The sequence below is a fragment of the Psammomys obesus genome, unplaced genomic scaffold (genome assembly GCF_907164565.1).
Source record: "Psammomys obesus unplaced genomic scaffold, mPsaObe1.curated_primary_1811, whole genome shotgun sequence".
NCBI lineage: Eukaryota > Metazoa > Chordata > Mammalia > Rodentia > Muridae > Psammomys > Psammomys obesus.
Window position 1 is genome coordinate 10,015,490 of NW_026589732.1, and position 21,526 is coordinate 10,037,015.

The 21,526-nt window shown below is 40.4% G+C and overlaps 1 protein-coding gene across 2 annotated transcripts in view; it reads left to right on the forward strand.

The window, feature by feature from the left end:
- The window catches only part of Tmem38b (transmembrane protein 38B), a 35,791-nt gene that overhangs the window by 6,128 nt on the left and 8,137 nt on the right, over positions 1 to 21,526 (forward strand). For both annotated transcript variants that reach the window (XM_055605404.1, XM_055605405.1), the window contains 3 exons: positions 14,312 to 14,468; positions 19,963 to 20,147; positions 21,302 to 21,389. In XM_055605404.1, coding sequence (XP_055461379.1) covers positions 14,312 to 14,468; positions 19,963 to 20,147; positions 21,302 to 21,389 — 430 coding nt within the window. The remainder of the gene's footprint in view (positions 1 to 14,311; positions 14,469 to 19,962; positions 20,148 to 21,301; positions 21,390 to 21,526) is intronic.

Consider the following 21,526-nt stretch of genomic DNA (forward strand, 5'->3'; position numbering starts at 1 on the left):
TGTCTGTGAACAAAGGAGTTCAAGAGTTGGTGATGAGGAAATATTTTTGAGGAGAGTCACAAAGAAGGCTTCATGCTTCTCATGTACAGAAGATAGTAAGTGGGATGTCGAAGGAGAGTTTAGACTGGGATTTTAAGGAAAGTCATTTCAATGACAACTGAAGGGCTGTTTCCAGAGTAGCCCACTGGATTATAGCAGATACTGAAATACCATTGGTTCAGGTTCATACAGAAGATTTTCTAGCTGGTGATGAATACCATAACCAAGACCTTGGGCTGGGGCTGTAGCTGGGTCGTGGAGTACTTGGGTAGCATGCACTAATGCCCGGCTCAGCCCTCAGCATGGAAAGTCAAGCAATCAAGCAAACCAGCCCGCAAAACCTGAAGGATGGTCAGCTGGACCCCACCAGCACGGGTTCCTGGAGGACCTACGGCTGCTCACAGAGAGGAGACTGAGACTTGTTTTGAGGCAGGGTCTCATGCACTCCAGACCAGCTTTGAACTTGCTATGTAGCTGGGGATAGCCCGGAGTTTCTAGTTCTGCCTCCACCTCCTTAGTGAGTGCTGGGATTACAGGCTTGTGTCACCGCGCCTGCTTTTATGAGGTGCAGGTGTCAAGTCTACGGATTCCTGGTGCAAAACACTTCACCAGCTGAGCTCTGGCTCTAGCTGTTGCTTCTTATTTTCTCCTGTTTCAAACTTGTTATTCTTTAAGCCCCTGCTTTTATTTTCCCATCTCTGCCCCACATATCACTACTCGGAATCCTCCCATTGTGTCCTATCATTTGTACTTTCTGTGTAATTTTACAAAATGCCACTGTAGGCTAGAGAACAAAAGAAGTTTTGTGAAAAGCCATTTCTCTGCCCAAGATGGCCAGTGCGCCAAGGGCCAACAGGACTTATCCTTTTCCCAGCTTGATTGAGAAACTTTTGTGCTAAGGAATCCAAACCTTCTACTGTCCCCTACATTGTAAAACTTTTTATGCAAATCTTTGACCTCCCTCACCTGATGAGTTTGTCTGCCCACTGAATTCCTAGATTGGCAGATTCCTTTTCTTTCGCCTTGGTTCTTTTACAACTAGCCAACGTGGAAAAAGACTGTAACCGCCAATAGGGAGAGACTTTCTTCTCCTGTGTAAGGATTGAAAAGGGATCGGATTTCCTGCTTGGTGTGCTTCCTTGCCTCCTAAGAAGGAAATTGTCTTTCTGGGTTACTCTTGTATTGGTCCCATGTTTCTTTGTGTGACAATAAGACTATTTTCCAACCGTTTGGAGAACTACGTCTTGTATTTGTGTGGCTGAGACTGTAGGTTTTTATTCTTTTAGATTGACTATGTTTTGAGTTCTCTGTGTGAGTGCATGTCTGTAGGGATATGCATGAGTGCAGGTGCCAAGGGGAGCCAGAGGTCCCTGGGGACTCCGGAACGGGACTTACGGGCAGTTGTGAGCCACCCAGCATGGTTCTGTCCGTTGAACTTGAAAGAACCCTGAGTGCTCTCAACCACTGAGCTATCCCTGCGGCCCGATAGTTGTTATTTAAACCCAAGGGAAGAGTAGCATCTTTCTGCTCTTTCTAGATTAGTTTTTCTTTATCAGTGACTCAGAAACAGCAGTGTATTAATGGGAGTTGGATCTTTTCCCCATTACCTCCATTTGTCTTGTTCTGGTTTCTCCTAAGCCTTGGCATCTGATTGTTTGAAGTTTTTGGCTTGTGCTAGTAGTGTAGAATTTATTTTTTATTTAGTTTTTTTTTTTTTTGAGACAGGGTTTCTCTGTATAGCCCTGACTATCCTGGAATGCAGATATCATCTTTCCTCTGCTTTCCTTCATGCTGGGATTAAAGGCGTGTACCACCATACCTGGCTGTGTTTTTTTTTTTTTTTTTTTTTTCATTATTATTATTATTGTTTACTTTTTTAAATTTTTGAGACAAGTTCTCAGCAGTACCCCTGACTGGCTTGGAACTGAATGAGCCTCTCAGGTGCTGGGATTAAAAGTGAGCACCACCATTCTTGGCTATATCATCAGTTTTAATCTATCTTATTTTTGTACTTAAGATTTTCTCTCTCCTTTTTTTTTGTTTCTGTTTTTAAGTTTTTGTTTTGTTTTGGGAAAGAGGTTTATATAACCAGGGTAGCTTGAACTCACCTTAAGGCACAATTTTCAACCTGTAGGCTGTGACCCCTTTGGCAAACCTTTTTCTCCAATATTGACAGTAGATTCTTAACAGTAGCAAAATTACAGTTATGAAGTAGCAACAAAAATAATTTCATGGTTGAGGGTCACCACAACCTGAAGGTATGAAGGGTCATGAGCATTAGGAAGGTTAAGAACCACTGCCTTTGAGGTTTCCCTGAGTGCCAGGATAGCTTGTACCACTGTTTTGTTTTTGTTTTTTGTTTTTCCTTAAATCTTTTTTTTTCTGTTTTGTTTATTTATTTGTTCACTTTACATCCCAATCTTCCTTTCTCTCTTCCCAGTCCCACCCTCTTTCCCCATTCTCCCCTTCCTTGTTCTCCCCCCATCTCCTCAATCCTGCCCAGGCACTTCATGTTGCATTAGGACTAAGCACATCCTCTTCCACTGAGGCCAGACAAGGCTGCCCAGCTAGGGGAAGTGATCCAACAGCAGGCAACTGCATCCATGTCAGTTACAGCCCCCACTCCAGTTGCTAAGGGACCCACATGAAGAGCGGGCTGTCCATCAGCTCCATAGGTGTAGGTTCCAGTCTGTGCATGCACTTAGGTTGGTGGTTAAGTCTCTCTGAGCTCCCATGGGCCTAGGCTAGTTGAGTCCATTGGTCTTCTTATGGAGTTCTTGTCTTCTTCAGGTCTCTGTATCTTTACCCCAACTCTTTCACAAAGTTTTCTTTTTAATAAATAAATAAATAAATATATATATATATATATATATATATATATATATATATATATATATATTAAGGTGTATTTATTATATATGTAGTGTCTGCTTGCATATACACTTGCATGGCAGAAGGGGGCACTGGATCTTGTTATAGATGGTTGTGAACCACCATGTGGTTGTTGGGAATTGGACTCAGGACCTTTGGAAGAGCAGTCAATGCTCTTACCCTCTGAGCTATCTCTCCAGCCCCCACAAAGTTTACTTAATTAGTAATTAACTTAATTTGGCTATGGTGGCATATACTACAGTAAAAGATTGAAGTCCCAGTACTCAGGAGGCTGACAAAGGATGATCATGAGTTCCAGGCTAACCTTGGTTGCATAAGGAGACCCTTTCTCAAAAAACAAAACAAAAATAGCCAACCAGTACTCCCCCCCCGGCAAAAAATAATCACCTCAAACACACATTTCTTTAAGTCTCTGTTCACATCTAGTTGTCTTTCTCTAAGACTACCCCACCCCCACTCCCATCCCCAAGGACTCATGTATCCCAGGCTAGGTTTGAGCCAGAAGATAATCTTGAAATTCAGGTGTTCTTGCCTCCACCTCTTGAGAGCTGATATCGTAAGCATTCATCACCCCCATTTTTTTTTTTGCTGTGCTGGGAATTGAACCTAGAACCTCCTACATGCTAAGCAAGCACTTTAGCAACTGAGCTACCTCCTCAGCTTTCTGAAAATTGAATCCACAAAATTATTTATTCTATCCATGACATCTGTTATTTTAATCTAAAGTCTCCTACAGCTATTTTCCTAACACTCAAGTCATGTGTGCGTCATTAAATCACTTTGTTCCTGAACAGCATGCTCTGTAGTAGAGAGTGAGGATTCCAAACAGAAGGTGCTGTGAAGGCCCTGAATAAGCGCGGCGCTTTCTTCCTTTTAGTAGTGCCTCATGCGGCAGCACTGCCATTCTTACACAGCAGTAATAGTTACTGCATTCAGCTCCATGAAGACCATTTCAGCGGGTATTTAGAATCCCTAAGCACTTCTGTATTAGTGCACTCGTTTGACAGATGCGGAGTTTGGGGGAATGAAGTATCCTTTTCTAGGGCACATGGATAGTAAATTATGGAGCTTGTTCTTTACTCCAGATCTTGCTAGTTCGAGTTTCTTACCATTTACTGTTCACTTTCTGTTTGCAGCCCTATCTAATGTTCTTGGTTTTTAGTATTTACAAGTCTCTGTCATTTGGTATGTTTTTCTTCATGATTTTTGTCATTTCCACAATAGAAAGCAGTTTCTCCGTTTTTATAATTAAATCCAGAAACAAAGGTTGCCTTTATCTAGATTGTGGGAGATAAAAGGGTTAATATATTAAGGATGTATTAATCAGTGTTGGTGTTATGGATATGTGGAAAGTGATGGCAGCATGCCTTGCAGTTTTTATGGATGCCTATAAATGCCTGAAAAAAAGGACAAAAGTCATGCATTTACGTCCTGTGAATGTTCATAATGTATTTATCCATGTAATTCATATCTAGAGAAGACAGCATGCATAACTTTCAGAAGGATCCTCTTTTGTATGATTTTAAAAACTGGAATGGGTTCTGTGTAGTGTGGCGTGAGAAGGGATGTATCTGCAGTGACATAGGCTGAGGCTGGGGCTCAGTTTAAAAGTGCTTTCTCCACAGCATGAGGACCTGAGTTCCGTCCCTCAGAAGCCATGTTCAGACGCTTTGTGCTGTGGTCGTCTGGTGCTGGGATTTCTGGCTAGCCAATCTAGCTGAATCCTGCCTCAAAAAGTAAGGTTGAGGGAGATACCCAGCTTCTACCTCTGCCTGAATACACCCATCCATCCATCCATCATCTACCTATCTGTTCATTTGCCTGCTTATCTATCTACCTGTCTATAAATAGGCACATACATACACATGTGTGCATCTACGCACGTGCGTGCACAAATAGTCTATAATTTGCTTCTCAGAGTTTAAAGGGTTAGTTATTGCTTGACTATACTTAATTTTATTATATTTTTGGTGGACAGAAAGAGTATTTGACCAGACATAATATACTATGAGGAGAGTGATATGGTATATTAAGAATTTTTGTTTTTTAAAAACCCAGTTATATTATGTGAATATGTTTTTTGTTTTTTCCTTAAATCCCAGGTGTGGGATACAGGCTGCTTCAGACTGACCACAGCAGCTGACTATAAATTGCCTCAAGCTCTAGCAGGGGCATGCTTTTGCCTTCACAAGATATTTCTGGGGACTCTCTAGAAGGTGTATAATGCTAGGACCCCAGGGGAGCTCTGGTGGCAGCTGCTGGTCCCTGCTGCTGTTGGTTCTTGCTGCTGCTTTTGCTCTTTGCTGGACTGCTGGTTGCTGATTGGAGATACCCTGAAGAAGAAGCTTGGACTTGCTTCAAGGAACTCGATGACCCATTTCTCCTGTAACCTTTTTTCTCTCCTTCCTTGTGTTAGGGGTTTGGGGTGGAGAAGGGTGATAGGTAAAAAACAAAACAACAACAAAAAAACCCACAACAAAAACAACAATAAAGTAGCTAAAAGTCTGGCTACAGTTCAGTAGAAAGCATGCTCATAAAGTCACGAGACCAGTGTCTGAACCTTACCAACAATGGGTTGGGTAGCATGGGTTGAGGACTTTTAACCTTAGTCTTTTGAGTGTGCTGAACTGAACGCCAGCTGAGTCTCTCTTCCTCAGGGTTCCCAGTTTTGGCTCTAAAGAGCTTTTGTCTATGCTTCTAAGTTTTCATAATTTCAATTTATCATTTGTTCCTTCATAATAGTAACTGCTTTCTGAAGCTTATACCTTTGTTACTTGTGTTTATCTTTGTTCAGCAGCCTGACTAAATTCTGTGTTAAATTCTCTGTGTTTTTAGTCATTTGATTAGGCTCTTAACTGGTTTGTATGTATTTTGTGTTTTGGTTTTGATTTTGTTTATTTATTGGTTGTTTTTTTGTTTGTTTTGTTTCTTTGTTTTCCATAAAGAAAACACATGTCTCTGTGTGGCCCTGGCCGTGCTGTAACTCCCTATGTAGACCAGGTTGACCTCAAACTCATGGAGATCCCTCTGCCTCTTCTTCCTGAGTGCTGGGATAAAAGACTTGCACCACACCTAGGGCGTTTCTGTATCTCATTAAGACATACACTGCTATTTCTTAATCATCAGATCCAGTCAGTATAATGCCATGTAGGAGACCAGTGCGATGCTGGGTAGATGCTCGATATTATCATCGTCTATGGAACATGTTGGGATGTAGGAAAATTACCGTAGACAGAAGACTGGTGTGGTTTAGCAAAGTGAAGTGCTTCTGCCTTTTTTTTTTTCCTTTTAACTTAATGCAGAGGAAAAAAAAAAAAAGCAATCATCTACTGGGTTACAAACTGCATTACTTTGATCCAGTAAATACTACATCATAGGTGCTAGCTGCTGTTAGAGCTACTGCCTGTCTAGATTGTGATAATTCACATCCCTTCACCAGGAGTCATCTGTTCTATAAAGAGACCTAACAGTCAAGCCATGTGGTCACCATCTTTCTTGTTTTTCAAATCTTTAGTTATAGCACCAATTTGTGTGTGTGTGTGTGTGTGTGTGTGTGTGTGTGTGTGCACGTGTACATATTTTTTACTGCATTGGTGAGGAGAGGAATCTTGATGGGCTCTTACTTGAGCCTTCCTGCCATAATGACTTGTGGATCATTTTGGGGATTGTGCTGGTTGCCAAGTATGTTTATTCTAGTCACACAATAAGGAACTGGGAAAGCAACCGCATGGTGGGTCTATATCTACTCTTCCTACTGTAATTAAAAATTGATGTAAAACTTCTTGAATTGTGTCAGACACAAATTTTTCAGCTTTAGTTGCTCACATGATAAATTTTAAAAAATACTTTTGCTGACAAACCATGTGTGACTTCTATTACTTATTTTTCTGGTGCCATGATAAAACATCGTGACCAAGGTGACTTATAGAAGAAAGAGTTTATTTCAGCTTCCGTTCCAGAGTGTTAGAGTCCATAATGGTGGGCAGAGTGTGACAGCAGGCAGACGTGTGGCAGGGCAGGAAGCTAAGAGCTTATGTCTGCAGGTGCAAGCACAGAGCAGAGAGGGTGAAATGGAAATGCAGGATTTCAGCTCTCAACGCCTGCTTCTAGTGACCACTCTGTCAAGGTCACACTTCCTACCCCCCAACAGCAGCACCTCCGGTGACCGAACATTCAAATAGTAGAACCTCTGGAGAAGATTCTGACTCAAGGCATTATATCACTGAGAAAGTTTGTGTACATACGTGCTTGTGTGCCTGAGAGTGTGTTAGTTACTTTCCTGCTACCCTGACGAAAAGCAAGCGAGAGGTAAGAGTCCTTCATGGTGGATGAGGAAGGGGTGAGAACATGAGCAGGAAGCTGTCTGGTCACATTTTCAGCAACACCCAAGAAAGCAGCTTGAGCGGTGACGCTATGAAACCTGTAAGCCTGCCGCAGCTATGTATTTCCTTCAGCAAGCTTTATAACCTTGACAGATGGTGTCCGAACGGTGCCTCAAATGTTGTGCCGGTGTTCTTGTTCAAACCCACAGTAGTTGTGCATGTACATGTGTTTGTGCATGCGGAGGCCACAGGATGACCTTGGCTGTTTCTTCAGGAATTCCTTCCAACCACCTCCCTTTTTTCCAAGCCTCCCAATGACCTGGAACTCACCAAGTATGACAGGCTGAGCCCCATGGCTCTGCTGTGTCTACCTCATACCTCACCAGTGCTGGGGTTATATGTCACTACCCCTGGCTTTTTTTTTTTTTTTTAAGCATGGTTCTAGGGATCAAACTCAGCTTTTGTGCTTGCAAGGTAGGTATTTTGCACACTAAGCCATTTCCCCAGCCTCCTTTTTTGCTTTTGTGTGTGTTTGTTTGCCCCTTCTCTGTCTCTCTGTCTCTCTCTGTGTGCCTGCCCCTTCTCTGTCTCTCTGTCAGTGTCTTCCTGTCTTGTCTCTCTCTGTGTAAGCCTGTGGTCAGCATCAGGTGTGATTTCCCAGGATGCTTCTACTCTTTAGAGACAGTGTCACTTTTGCGTGGAGCTCACTGATTGCTGGTTTCGGGTGAAGCTTGTCTGGCCAGGGATCTACTTATCTCCAGGTCAGGTCACCACTACCCTGTTTGTTTTTGCTTTTTAAAGTGAATTCCAGGGATTAAACTCAGGTCCTATGCTTGTATAGCAAGCACTAATACTTGACTGAACGAGCTCCTTAAACCCCTATTTTTTTTTTTTTTAAGAACTATCGGTGAAAGACCAAAATAAAATCATGTTAGTATTCATACAAATACTTAGCACCTCAAGCAGAAGCTTTAAGACAGCCGATCATTCCTAGGCTCCTTTCTGGATGCCATAGCAACCAATTGCCAGCTGGATGTTAACAGTTTTGAAAAGATCTACAGTGCAGTGGTTCTACCAGAAGGAGGGGGAAGAAAAAGGAGGAAACAGAAGCCTGAGGGGAATATGCTCAATGTACAATATGTACTTTTTTAAAATTAAAAAAATATACAAAACAAAAAGAAGACTGTAGTGTAGTGGTTCTTAAAAATAGGCACACACTACTGACCTAAAAATAGACTGGAGCACAGCGACATAGAAAAGTCATGTTTGCTATCCACCGAAGAAGCCTAAGCCTTGGTATAGGCAAGTTAGTAACACTGTTTTAGGCACAGTCTGATAATTACTTTGGGATTTTGTAGGGTGTGATTTTAAGTGAGTTCATGGAAGTGGATTATGTTTTAGTGTTTAGCTTTCATTCTTAGTAAAAATGAGTCTCATTGGAATTAAGTATTCACTCATTACACATCAACCAGCACTAGTTTTTGCCACAATGGAGTTGGATGATTGAATAGACACTGCATAGCCCATGGTATATAAAATGTTTACATGTGATCAATATAAGCAGTTTGCCTCCTCCTGGTTCTGTTGGCTAGAGTGAAAATGCAAACTTTTACTGTGATCCACAAAGGCTTACTGTAAGCATGGGTCACATAACTGGGGCTACTCTTCTTGTCTCTGACCGCTGCTCTTTCCAGCACAGCCACCCCCTTGTGCCTTTCCCGTTCTGGGAACTCTGTGGGTAGCAGGCATCATTTAGTTGTTGCACCATTTGCCTGGCATGTCTTCCTCCAGCTGTCCATCACAGCTCACTTGAAGTATTTGATACTAAAGTTCACACGTGATTATTTGTATTTCAGCCATCTTGTACTTGAAATTCAATTTAGGTTGCAGTGTGACAGCTTTTGCAAAGATTTTTTGGAAAATAATTCTGTTGATAGCATATTTGAAATATCTTATAATACAATGAAGAATTTTTTCTCTCCTAAATGTATGTTAAAATCTATAATTTAGGACTAGGGAGATGTGCATAAAGCACTTGTTAAACAAGCGTTAAAAAGGGAGTTTGGAGTCTCAGAACCCATGTAAAAGCCAGGCAGGTGTGATGACCTGTAATCCCAGTGCTTGGGCAGAGTCAGAGAATCCCTGGGGCAACCTGGCTAGCTAGACTAGCTGGATTGGTGAGTCTGGGTTCAGAGAGAGACTGCCTCAATAAATACAGTGGCGGAAGTTTAAAAAGACACCCAATGTCAACTGTGAGCCCTCATATACATGTATGTATATGTTTACACACATGTACGTTTACCCTCACATGTGCAAATACAAATACACACACACACACATACACATATCTATAGCTTTTCTTGCTGACATAATTTTGAAAATGGGGTCAAATAGGACCAATCTGAGGGAGGCACTCCCCTCCCCTGAGCTGATTTCTTCCTGAGTCTCTTTGTCTAATGCATCCTAGTTTATAATTTGAGTTCACTTCACTGACATGCGCCATCATTCCCACCCCAGCCTTTCAATAAAAGAATTGTATATTTTTGGCATAGAGAACTGAGTGAGTAGCAGCCTAAGGCTTTCATTTAGCCTATATTTTATCTCTGCTTCCAGACTGGTCCATTCAGCAAGTAAGTTAGCCAGCAGTGTCTATCAACATAAAAAAGTTTTTTTCTTATTTTAAATCTTTATAAAGTAATATTTTCATTTTATAAAGATGCAACTTAATACAAGAGAGATTGAAGTCCTACCCAGAAGTCAAAAAGCTGCTGGGTATGACTAACTCCTTGTTTGAATTATGATAATACTAGGTAAGGGAAATGAATGGTAGCATAATTTTAATGCTTGAGCAGTTTAACATATTTCACGTTTTTCTGTCATGTGATCATTTTTAGAGCATGCCTCTTTTAAACTCTCAAAGATGGACTCTTAAAGTGAAGCTATGACTTGTGAACAAGATCAAGAATCAAATGCAATGAATACATTGAAGTGTGGGAAATGCTATTTGTTAGGCCTAATGAGAAATGAATAAACATTTAATACATTTGAATTATATTGTTTTGATGGGTAAAGGGAAGTCTGAATGTATCTCCTCTTGTTAGCCAGTGACTGCTGAGTGTAGGATAAAAGTATTGTTTTTGGTTAGGATGGCACTAAGCCGGTCCTCTAAGTGCGAGTTTACCAGAGTAGTCAGTTACTTCAGAGCGCTGGTGCTGTGCCACACTCTAACTCTCTCTCATATAGAGCTTCAGTTGTGAGAACTCATCTCTGCTGCTAACCAGGGTATGCCTAGGTATGTGAGGAAGTAAAAGAGGTGGGCAGAGGAGAGGAGGGAAGGAAGGGAGGGGGAAGAGAGAGCAGGAGGTAGAGAGGGTTCGATCACACATGAGACTGTGCACATGAATGCATATGAATGAATGTGTAAATAACCTAGAAGGCTAGATAAAGTCACTCTGCAGAATTCAAATGTGACTGTGACTGAATATCAGGGCCATGGAAGAAGGGCTGTTTTACTCTTTTCTCCTAATTTTTGTGTGATGATAGACTAGCCAGTCCCTATTACTTATGTGCTAGACAGAGACTCTCTTGTGAAGGACTCTAAGTCTTCTTTTGCTGTAAACTCTTAGAGTACTACTGTGAGGTAGGTCTGCCCCCAACACACACATGCAGGGGGGAATGGAGGCACTTCTCTTTCACAGGTGTTACCGTAACTTCTCAATCAAGTGTTAACACAATTTATCAGAAAATTAGGAATAGTGCTACTTCAAGTTCCAGCTGTACCTCTCCTGGGAATATATCCAAAAGATGTTCAACCATACAACAAGGACATTTGCTCAACTCTGTTCATAGCAGCTTTATTCTTAATAGCCAGAATTTGGAAACAACTGAGATGTCCCTCATGGTACATTTACACAGTGGAATACTACTCGGCAATTAAAAACAAGGAAATAATGAAATCTGCAGGCAAATGGTGGGAACTAGAAAAGATCATCCTGAGTGAGGTATCCCAGAAGCAGAAAGACACACACATATATACTCACTTTTAAGTGGATATTAGCCATATAATATAGGATAAACATACTAAAATCTATAGTCCTAAAGAAGAGGCTTGATCCTCATTCAGAAGGGCAAACAGGATAGACATTGGAAGTAGGAGAAGACAGGGGACAGAACAAGGACCTTCCACAGAAGGCTTCTGAAAGACTCTACCCAGCAGGGTATCTAAGCAGATGCTCCCAAGTGCTGGGAGGATAATCCTAGGAGTTTGCTTACCAGCCAATATAGTCAAAAGAGTGAGCTCCAGATTCAGGGGGTAACCCTGTCGCCAAACTTTGGTCAGAGTGCAGGGAATCTTATGAAAGAAGGGGAATATAGAAAGACCTGGAGGGGACAGGAGCTCCACAAGAAGAGCAACAGCACCAAAAAATCTGGGCACAGGGGGCCCTGCAGAGACTGATGAATCAACCCAGGACCATGCTCAGATGTAGCCCATGGGCAGCTCAGTTTCCATGCGGGGTCCCTAGTAGCAAGGAGCAGGGGCAGACATTGGCATGAACTTGGTTGCCTGCTCTTTGATCACCTTCCCCTGGCAAGATGGCCTTACTAGGCCACAGAGAAAGAGGACAGCCCTGATGAGACCTGATAGGCTAGGGTCAGATAGTAGGGGAGGAGGACCACCCCATCAGTGCACTAGGGGAGGGGCGTAAGAGCGGGATAGGGAGCGTGGGACTGGGAGGAGATGAGGGAGGGGTCTATAGCCAGGACACAAACTGAATAAATTGTGATAAATAATAAAGAAAAAAATTTTAGAGAGCGAGAGAAGATGCTGGAGCCAGAGTGTGTTTCTAGGTACCTAAGTTCTGTGCTCACCATGCATAAGCTGTCTGCATTGATTTAGCCCCAGGTGTCTCAGTGTCACAGCATTTACTGTTTAGTTACTGCTCACTGACCAAAAGGAACAGCGTGAAGGCTCCACTTGGTGACTGTGCTGACTGATCAGCATGATCAATCACCACTGCAAGAGACAATTCTGAACAGTTCCTGTACACCCATTTAGATAGATTATATATGTATACCTGTCAGTCTATCCACCTTCTTACCATTTACATAGCTAATATATTTAGAGATACAGTAGCATCGTACTTAGGGTGGATGGCCCCGCTTCAAACAATCCAGTCAAGAAAATGTCTCACAGGCAGGCCCAGCTGCTTGGGCTAGGTTCCAGCTGTACTCAAGTTGACCACCAAGACTGGCCATTATAAACAGTATGTGTTCATAGCTACCTAGCTGTCTCCCCCATGCCCCCAGTAGCTTTGACCTTTGAGCTTGTTCCTTTATTTCCAGCTGATATGTTGAAAGCTTAGTTTGTTTACAGTAGCCTTGTACATTTTCTAAAGTAGTTAAGGTTGTAGACCTTTCTTAAAAACAAAACAAAAACCAATTTCACTGTTGGCAGTGGTGGGGTGCTCCAGCACACATATGGAGGTCAGAGAACAGCTCTGTGGAGTTGGTCTTCTCTGTGCACCTTTACGTGGCTTCTGGCCTGAGCTTAGGTTGTCAGGCTTGTACAAGCTCCTTTACCCACTGGGCCAACTTCTCTGTTAAACATTAATTACACTGTTTCTTTGTGTACCTATATATGTATGTTCTCGTGGGTGTGGTGGTCAGAAGACAGCTTGTGAGATTTGATTCTCCTTCCACCATGTCTGCCCTAGGGATCAAACCTGCTCTGTGAGACTGGGTAGCAAGTGCCTTTACCTTCTGAGCCATCTCACTGGCCTCCGACCTTTCTTAATATATTCTTTTGACACATTGTCTTGGAGTATTTACAGTAAGATTTCAGATGAAAGGAAACACTAGGTGGGAACTTTTAAAAACCACCTATTACTAGGAAACTGGTAAGAAAAGCTTGGATAATATTTTAAGGATGTCAAAGTCAGCCATTTAAAACTACTTGTAAGGGCTGGGAGATGGCTTGGTGGGTGAAGGGCCTGCTGTGCAAGCATGAGGAGGGCTGGAGTTCGTATCCCTAACCATCATAGTCATAGCAAAGTGGGGTATGGGTCTGTGTGTTCCCGTAACCCAAGTGCTGGGAGGATAATCCTAGGAGTTTGCTTACCAGCCAATATAGTCAAAAGAGTGAGCTCCAGATTCAGGGGGTAACCCTGTCGCGAAAAATAAGGTGGAGAGCCAGGCAGAGTAGCATATGCCTTTAATTCAGTAGAATGAGGCAGGTGGATGGATCTCTAGTTTGTAGTATGAGACTAGCCCTGTCTACATAGAGAATTCCAGGCCAGCCACGATTACACAGTGCCCTGCCTGAAAAACAAAACAAAACACAACAAAAAAGACAGCAATAGAGGAAGATACCCCTAGTCAGCCCCTGACTTCCTCATGCGCATGTTAGGCAGTTGTACCATCAATCATGCACATAGATAGGTGTGCTATCTCTCATTTTTCTCTCCCACCGCTTTTATATATATTCTACTATATATATATATATATATAGTAGAATATATATATATTATATATATATAATATATATATATTAGAATATATTATTTAAGGTTAGATGACTTAGTGGGTTAAAGTACTTGCTGTGCTAGCATGAAGACCTGACTTTGGATCTCCATAATCCACATAAAAGTCAAGTAAAGCAACACATGCCTATAAGCCCTGCACTGGGGTTGGAGATGGCAGACCCTGGAGGCTTACTGGCCTGTCAGTCTAACTGAAGCCTCAAGCTTCAGGGTCAGGTGAGTCCCTGTTTCAAAAAACAGCGTGTAGACACAATCGAGGAAAGATATCCCAACGTGAACCTCTGGCCTCCATGTGTCTAAACCGGAGAACACCCCGCAACATATCTGCATGTACATGTACCCACACCCACATTCACTCATCCCACCACATCCCACACTTAAAAAGAATGCTGGCTTACATTACCATGATTAGCACACTTGTGAACAGATTTGGTTTATTTCTCTTAGTGCAGTGGGTGCTTGGCACTTTCTCGTAAATATACAACTATCTCAGAGCATGTGTTTACTCTGTCCTTTCAGGAGCAGTGGCCACGGCATGGAATAACCCCCTGTCTAGCTGGTTGAGTGCTATGCTGCATTGCTTCGGTGGGGGAATTTTAGCCTCTATTCTTCTGGCAGAGCCTCCACTCAAGTTTCTTACAAACCACACTAATATTTTACTGGCGTCTTCAATCTGGTAAGTTTCCTTATGTTGAGGTATGAAGTCTTTTAAGAATTTCTTTATAGATTGTAGTAAAATGGATATATTTTTCTTCCAAATTTTTTGTGTCCTTAAGTTAATGCGTGTGCAGTAAGGGAACCCAAATAGTGCTAAAGTTTTTTAACTTTAAAGATTGTCTCTTGCCCTTTCTCCCCTTATAGTCTCCTAGTTGCAACTGTTATTAAAGTTTTCGTGGGAACATTTTAGCATGAGAGAACATCAAATATTGGCCCAGATATTTTCTTTTGTGAAACAAACTCAAACACATAGAATTATGACATGATAAAAATATCTAAATGTGAACAAGTAAACAAAAAGCTCAAATGATTAATGGCTTATACATAGCTTTTCTCATCTTTCTCTTTGTTGATTTGATTATTTGTTTATCGATAGAAAGCAAGCAAGCAAGATAGATAGAGAAAAAGAGAGGGGGTGGAGAGAGAGAGAGATAGTTTGGTTCAAAGTCTCACTATGTAGCCCTGGCTGTCCTGAGACTCAGTTTATGGGCCAGGCTGTTCTCCAATTCATAGAGACCTACCTGCCTCTGCCTTCTTAGAGCTGGGAAGGCATCACATCTGGCTCCTGGAGTATTTAAAGACTTCTGACATCTTTAAACATGAATTTGGTACTTTTGAAGTGAAGGGGAAAATGTTAGCAGGAATTGGCTTGGATTTTTCTTCATGCAAATTTAGATGTTCTTAAGAGAATTAAGTTAAAAATATATTGATTATTGATACAAATCAGCGTGCTTTGTTTTAGTTAAACTATGCTTTCTATTAAAAACTCTGTCAATTTAGTGTGTATTGGGAACATTTGGAATTCATTTTTACTGGGCTGGTGAGAGGCCTGGTGGTAATGGGGCTAGCCACACAGGCCTGGCAGCCTGAGCTCTAGCCCAGAGCTCGCAGAAAGCTGGAAGAAGAAAATGGCTACACAGAGCAGTCCTCTTGACTTCCCCGTGTTCACTGTGGCCTGCAGCCCTCCGCCCATCATGCACATACAGCACAATGATAAAACAATCAACAGTTCATTTTATTGTAATAATTTCAAATTTATTAGGCAGTTATAAACAGGATACTTTACATAATGTGGTACTGGTAAAGTCGAAGTAGGAACTTGTGGCTGTGGACAGTAGTGCGTGGAGTTATTCACCTGAAAATAGTAATTATTGAATTAATGTTATATATCAGCTAAATTTTATTTTCTTATTTAATCATTAGTTCTATAGCTATTGTAATTACTTTTTTCTGACAAAATCTTTTATTGGTGACATTAAGAGAAAAAATTACTCAAATACTATGAAATAGTATGCTCCATCTCTCTGATCGGTGGCTAAATATTGAACTCATCTACAGCTGTTCTCAACATCCAGTAATACGCAGGTCAGGTACTGAATGGCTGTCATCGAATTGTTCTGCAGGTAACCCTCCTCCATATAAACAGGATTTTAGGTTTTATTGTGGCTTTGTTTTTTAAAATTCAATCTGCTCTATGAAATAAGGATTTTTTACTAACAGGGAATACAAACCAGTTTCTCAAGTAGCTGGTATGTAAAATCATGATTCAAACTATCAGTGAGGAAGAGAATACTATTTTAAACTCAAACAGGAAAGTCTTAAAATGACTTATAGGCTGCTGTTGCTTTCAGTAAAAAATACCACTTTCTCTCTTCTAATAAATAGTTTGTTTTTTATGGCTGTGGAAAGTAGGTGGACTGGAATTAATTATGTGATAACTAGTATGTATTGAATTAGTATTATATATTAGCAAAATTCTTTATATTTATGGGTCCTGTGAAGTAGCTATTATAATTATGTTTTGAAAGATTTATTTATTTTTATTTTATGTGCATGGGTGTTTTGTTTGAATGTATGGATGAACGACATGAATGTGTGTGTGTGCCTGGCGCCTCAAGAGGCCAGAAGAAGACATTGACTATCCTGGAACTGAAATTACAGATGGGAACCACCATGTGGGTGCTGGGAACTGAACCCAGGTCCTCTGCAGGAGCAGCCACTGTTCTTAAATGATGAGACACTTTTCCAGCTTCTTAAAATTTTTGAAAATTAGCTTACATGTAACAGATTTCTTTATGGCATTTTCATATGTACTTAGATTTGGCTGAATCCTCATCCTTCTTCTCAACCTCCCTGGCCTTGTCCTGCTTTCTCCTTCAAACCCTAGTTTGCCTTCCATTTTTATATCAAATGTATTCAGCTCACAGTGCTAGCAGAGGTAGTTGTTATTACTTCTGCTTGAAACCAAGGAAGCTAAGACAGGGAAGAGTTGCTGTAATTTCATATCTAGATAGGTGTCAAGGCTAGAATCAGAACACGTGCAACTGTAGAGCATCCACGCATGACTTGCCTACTCATCTCACAGTATCATCTTCCAAAAGCACTTCTAAAAGACTTCCATTTCTATAATGGTACTTTAAAAAGATACTAGCAGTTTGGATTTTTCTAATGTTGTATAAATGCTGAAACTGTAAAAAGTAAGGTGGCCAGATTCTCATAGTTCCTGTCTCTACTGTTTCTAGTATCAAACACCAATACTCCCACTTCTGTCCTGGACTTTGGTATCTTCCTAAGTCTATTTTTCACATAACAATGGAGTGATTATCTTAAAATAAGTTATAGTCTGTCACTCCTGTCATAGTTTGTTGGTGTCCTAACCACAGAACAGAGCTGTTCCATTAGACTTACATGGCTGTAGTTTGGGTTCTGTGGCTTAGTTAAGTGACACTGCCTTTGATAGAAAAGGAGAGTCGATAGCAAACGAAGCAGTCTTCTGAGAGATTAGCCCAGCAAAGCTCTTCTCTGCTCGGCCTCTGGTTTTAACCTAAATTCTACCCCCATCTTAAAGCCCGTTTATAGTGGTTTATCTTGCATTTGTTGGCTGTATACTATTTTAGACTAATTTCTACTCTGTTGTTTTTCTCTTTCCATTAATCTGATCTGTGTGACTTAAAAGTGTGTGAGAAATCCATTATTCTCATTCCACTTCTTTTTTCTTTCTTGTATACTTTTTTAGGTGCTTACAAGGTAAAGGTATTTTAGATATTACAATCTTAAAGTGAAATTACAATCTTTGCAGAGGAGACATGCTGTTTGGTTAATGCCTGTTGGCCCAGTAACTTGTCAGATCAACATTATATAGCTAACTTATGTTACAGAACTAAAGTGGTTGTGTCTGAAGTCATTTGTCTGACATGCTTGTTTTTAAGTCTGTTGAACTTTTCCTGCATGGCAATACAGGTGGGCACAGGGTTTTAATATGTGAGGTTGTTGTAGCTGTACTTTAGGCATATCTGATGCTGGGCAATGGTGGTGCACACCATTAATCTTAGTGCTTGGAAAGCAGAGGCACAGGGGTCTCTATGAGTTCGAGGCCAGCCTGGTCTACAGAGCTATTTCCAGGAACAGCCAGGATTACAAAAGAAACCCTGTCTTGAAAAAAACAAAAGAAAAAAAAAATCTGTCCTATTTGGTTAAATAGGATAAAAATGTAGGACGTAGAAGTAGCAATAATTATAAACTATCGACTGTATATTATAATGTCACATAATTGAATATAAAAAGTCCAGAGTTTCTGTTGTGGTAAAAGGTTCTAACACATGTTAAAGATAGAATGAGGGAATGCAAATGGACTTGTCATAATAGCGTTTTGGTTCTTCTTTAGAGTAGTTATTTTTAGCATTAATTATTGCCAAAGCAAAACTGCATTGTCTGTTCTTTATCTAATCTATAATAGATACCGTGATATTGTTGGCTTTTATTAAGAACACATACACAATTCATTATTTAAATGTACACGCTTTTTCCCCTCTATTGTCTAACTTCCTGGAAATCACTTCTATATTTAAAACTTTCAAAATATTATATGACCATGTAAAAAATTTAAACCATAAAATCTTATCTCAGATAACATAAAATTTCTCCAGATACTTTATTTTTTCTCTCTGCTGCCAGATTGAATGCTAATAAGCTATTCAGTTCATTGCTATTTTTCATTATGCTGAGTTTTTGGTTAGAGGACAGCTGCAGGATTCCTGCCATCCAGTGACCAGTGGAATCCACTGATGAGCACTAGCGCCTTCATTTATTTATTTGGTTGTTTATATTTTAATTAATTTATTTATTCACTTTGCATCCTGATCATTGCCCTCTCCTTTCTCTCCTCCTGGTCTCACTCTTCCTCCCTCTTCTCCCTTCCTTCCTCCCCTATTCCTCAGCTAACTACCCACCCCAGCTCATTAAGTCCCATCAGGACTGAACTTGGGCCGTTCCTCTGTGGCCTGGCGAGGCAGCCCCACCTGGGGGCAGCGATCAGAAAGCAGTAGAGCCTTCATTTTTATGTTGTAAAGGACAATGTGTAAAGAGCCATTTTGAGGCATAAGAACCAAGTATTCTACTTGTTCAGAGCCACCGTTTGTCTGACCTGAAGTGAAGCAGACCTTCCACTGTCTATGGATATGGTGGTATTTGAGCAGGACCTTGAATAAGGAGTTAGTAAGTAAAGATGAAGGAGTGTCTGAGCAAACCATTGCTTCTCATATCAGGTATCTGAAGCAGTGTTCACAAAGATTTTATATTCTGTGAAGACATTTGAGGTTTTTGAGTTTATGACTCATGAATTGGAATAAAATTAGCACTTGCTTTTAAAAGAACCCTAACACTTTCTCCATGCCGTGGGTTCTGTGTCACTCCGTTAGAAGAGGATCTGCTGTGCTTATGCACCAAACTGTCTAGGAGTGGAGTGGAAAACTAATGTATATTTTCTAGAAAATAACACTGATAGTATTTGAGGAGAGGCTAAAGAACAAAGATTAGAACTGTGACTCCCCAGAGAATGGGTGAATTATTGTAAAATTAGCAACAACTTCATTGGCTAAAACTAAGCTTACTCAACCAGATTGAAGATTGAGTTTCATATTCTTTCTGCTGCATGAATGTATATTTTCCATACATAAACTCATTTCCTTGTGAGCTGTCTCCATCTTTGTATAGATTTGAACTTATGCCCTAGGCAGAGGGACACAGGTCAAGATGTTAATAGGAGTTGAAATGTAACATTTACTCATTTACCAAAAGGCTCCTTTGCCTAATTCCTTTTCCCTAAGAACAAAGGCCACAACCTTTACTTCTTGGAACTGATCATGCATTTGTTTCCTTTTTTTAATAAATTATGTACCTAACTTTGTTTTAAAATTGTATGGGTGAATTAAAAACTGTATAGAGTATTGCAAATTGTATGACTCCTTCTGCTTATTATGACATGGATGTATTATTATGTTTTGTGTGATTTAAAAAGCAATCTAATATTTCGTTTGTTTTTTTTTGAAATCAGGTTCGAGTTTTTGTGGATAATTGCAGTGGTTGTGTTATGCCATGTTGTTAGTGAGGATGATTTTGATTTTCACTTCTGTTCTTCTGATATTATTTACATTTTAAAATACTTTTAATTTCAGGTATATTGTATTTTTTTGTCCACGTGACCTAGTTTCCCATGGCTATTCACATCTACCTATTCAACTCCTGGCTGCGGGAATGAAGGAAGTGACCAGAACTTGGAAAATTGTAGGTGGAATCACACAAGCTAATAGCTATTACAAAAATAGCTGGATAGTCATGATAGCTGTTGGATGGGCCCGAGGTAATTTTAACAATATGTGTTCATTAGTGTTATGTTACTGATCTACTGTAATTCCTGAATACTCCTTCTAAAGGAATGTTTGTTTATATTTTAATTAATTAATTACATACTTTAATAAATCTTGTCTTTTTAGTTAGTAAGTTAATTTAAAAGTTATATCAGTATTAGTGATCAGCTATTATTTTGAGCCTGTAAAGTTTCTTATGAATAATTTCTTCTGGTGTCTCTGAACCATAAGTAATTATTTTACTATAAATGAAATAAGTTTAATAAGAAAATTTGTGGCTCGTGAAAATTAACAAGAACGTGGCTGAGGCTGGGCATGGTGATACACACCTATAATCTGAGTGCTTGGGAGGCTGAGGCAGGAGGATCACAAGTTTGAAGCCAGCTTTCACTACACAGTGAATTCTAGGCCAGCCTAGTCTACATAGAAAGACCCTGTCTAAAAATGAAAGCAAAGTGCTCTTAACCTTTGAGCCATCTCTCCAGCTCTTTCTCCTTTCTCTCTTCTCTCTTTCTCCCAATTTCTCCCTTTCTCTCTCTCTCTCTCTCTCTCTCTCTCTCTCTCTCTCTCTCTCTTTCAGTATCTCAGGTTGTCTAGGCTGGCCTCAAGCTCTCTATTAAGGATGACCTTGAACTTCTGACCTTCCTGCCTCTACCTCCTGAGTGCTAAAATCATAAAGGCAAGTGCCGCCATGCGTGGAGTATGCAGTGTTGGGAACTGATGCATGCTAGGCAAGTGCATCTAACAATGAGCTCTGTCTCTGATCCTGTGGTTTTATCTATAGGAACTGAACAGATTTCTGTAACCTCTGTTACAGTATACTGCATCTAAATCTAACCATACCTAGGGAAGAAATGTAAAGAGAGGCTCTTACTTTTCCTAAAACAATTCTCTCTCTGTGTGTGTCTGTTCTTGGGATCCCAGCTTGTTAACCACAGGTCACAGTAAGATAGACAGTTGTCATGCTGGGGAGGGAATTTGCTCTTGTCTCAGATCTCAGTGCACAGAAGACTGAGTTCTTCTTGAGAATTCTGTTTTGGTAATCTTGGGTTTTAAACTGGGAGAGGAAATTCTGACTTCTCCTGCCATGTAATTTCTTAAGAATATTAGTTAAATATTCTTGTTTTTTTTTTTATTTTGTTTTTAGGTGCAGGTGGTGCTATTATTGTAGCTTGTGAACAGTTGTTAAAAGGAGATTGGAAACCAGAAGGTGATGAATGGCTGAAGATGTCCTTGTAAGTAGCCAGTATTATACTGAGATCTGGACTTACAGCCTTAGATACTACCCAGTTTCTTTAAAATGAGCATATTCAGAACTGTGTATGTGACTGAAATATACCTGAGAAACAAATGGCAATTGCATTGGGAAGAA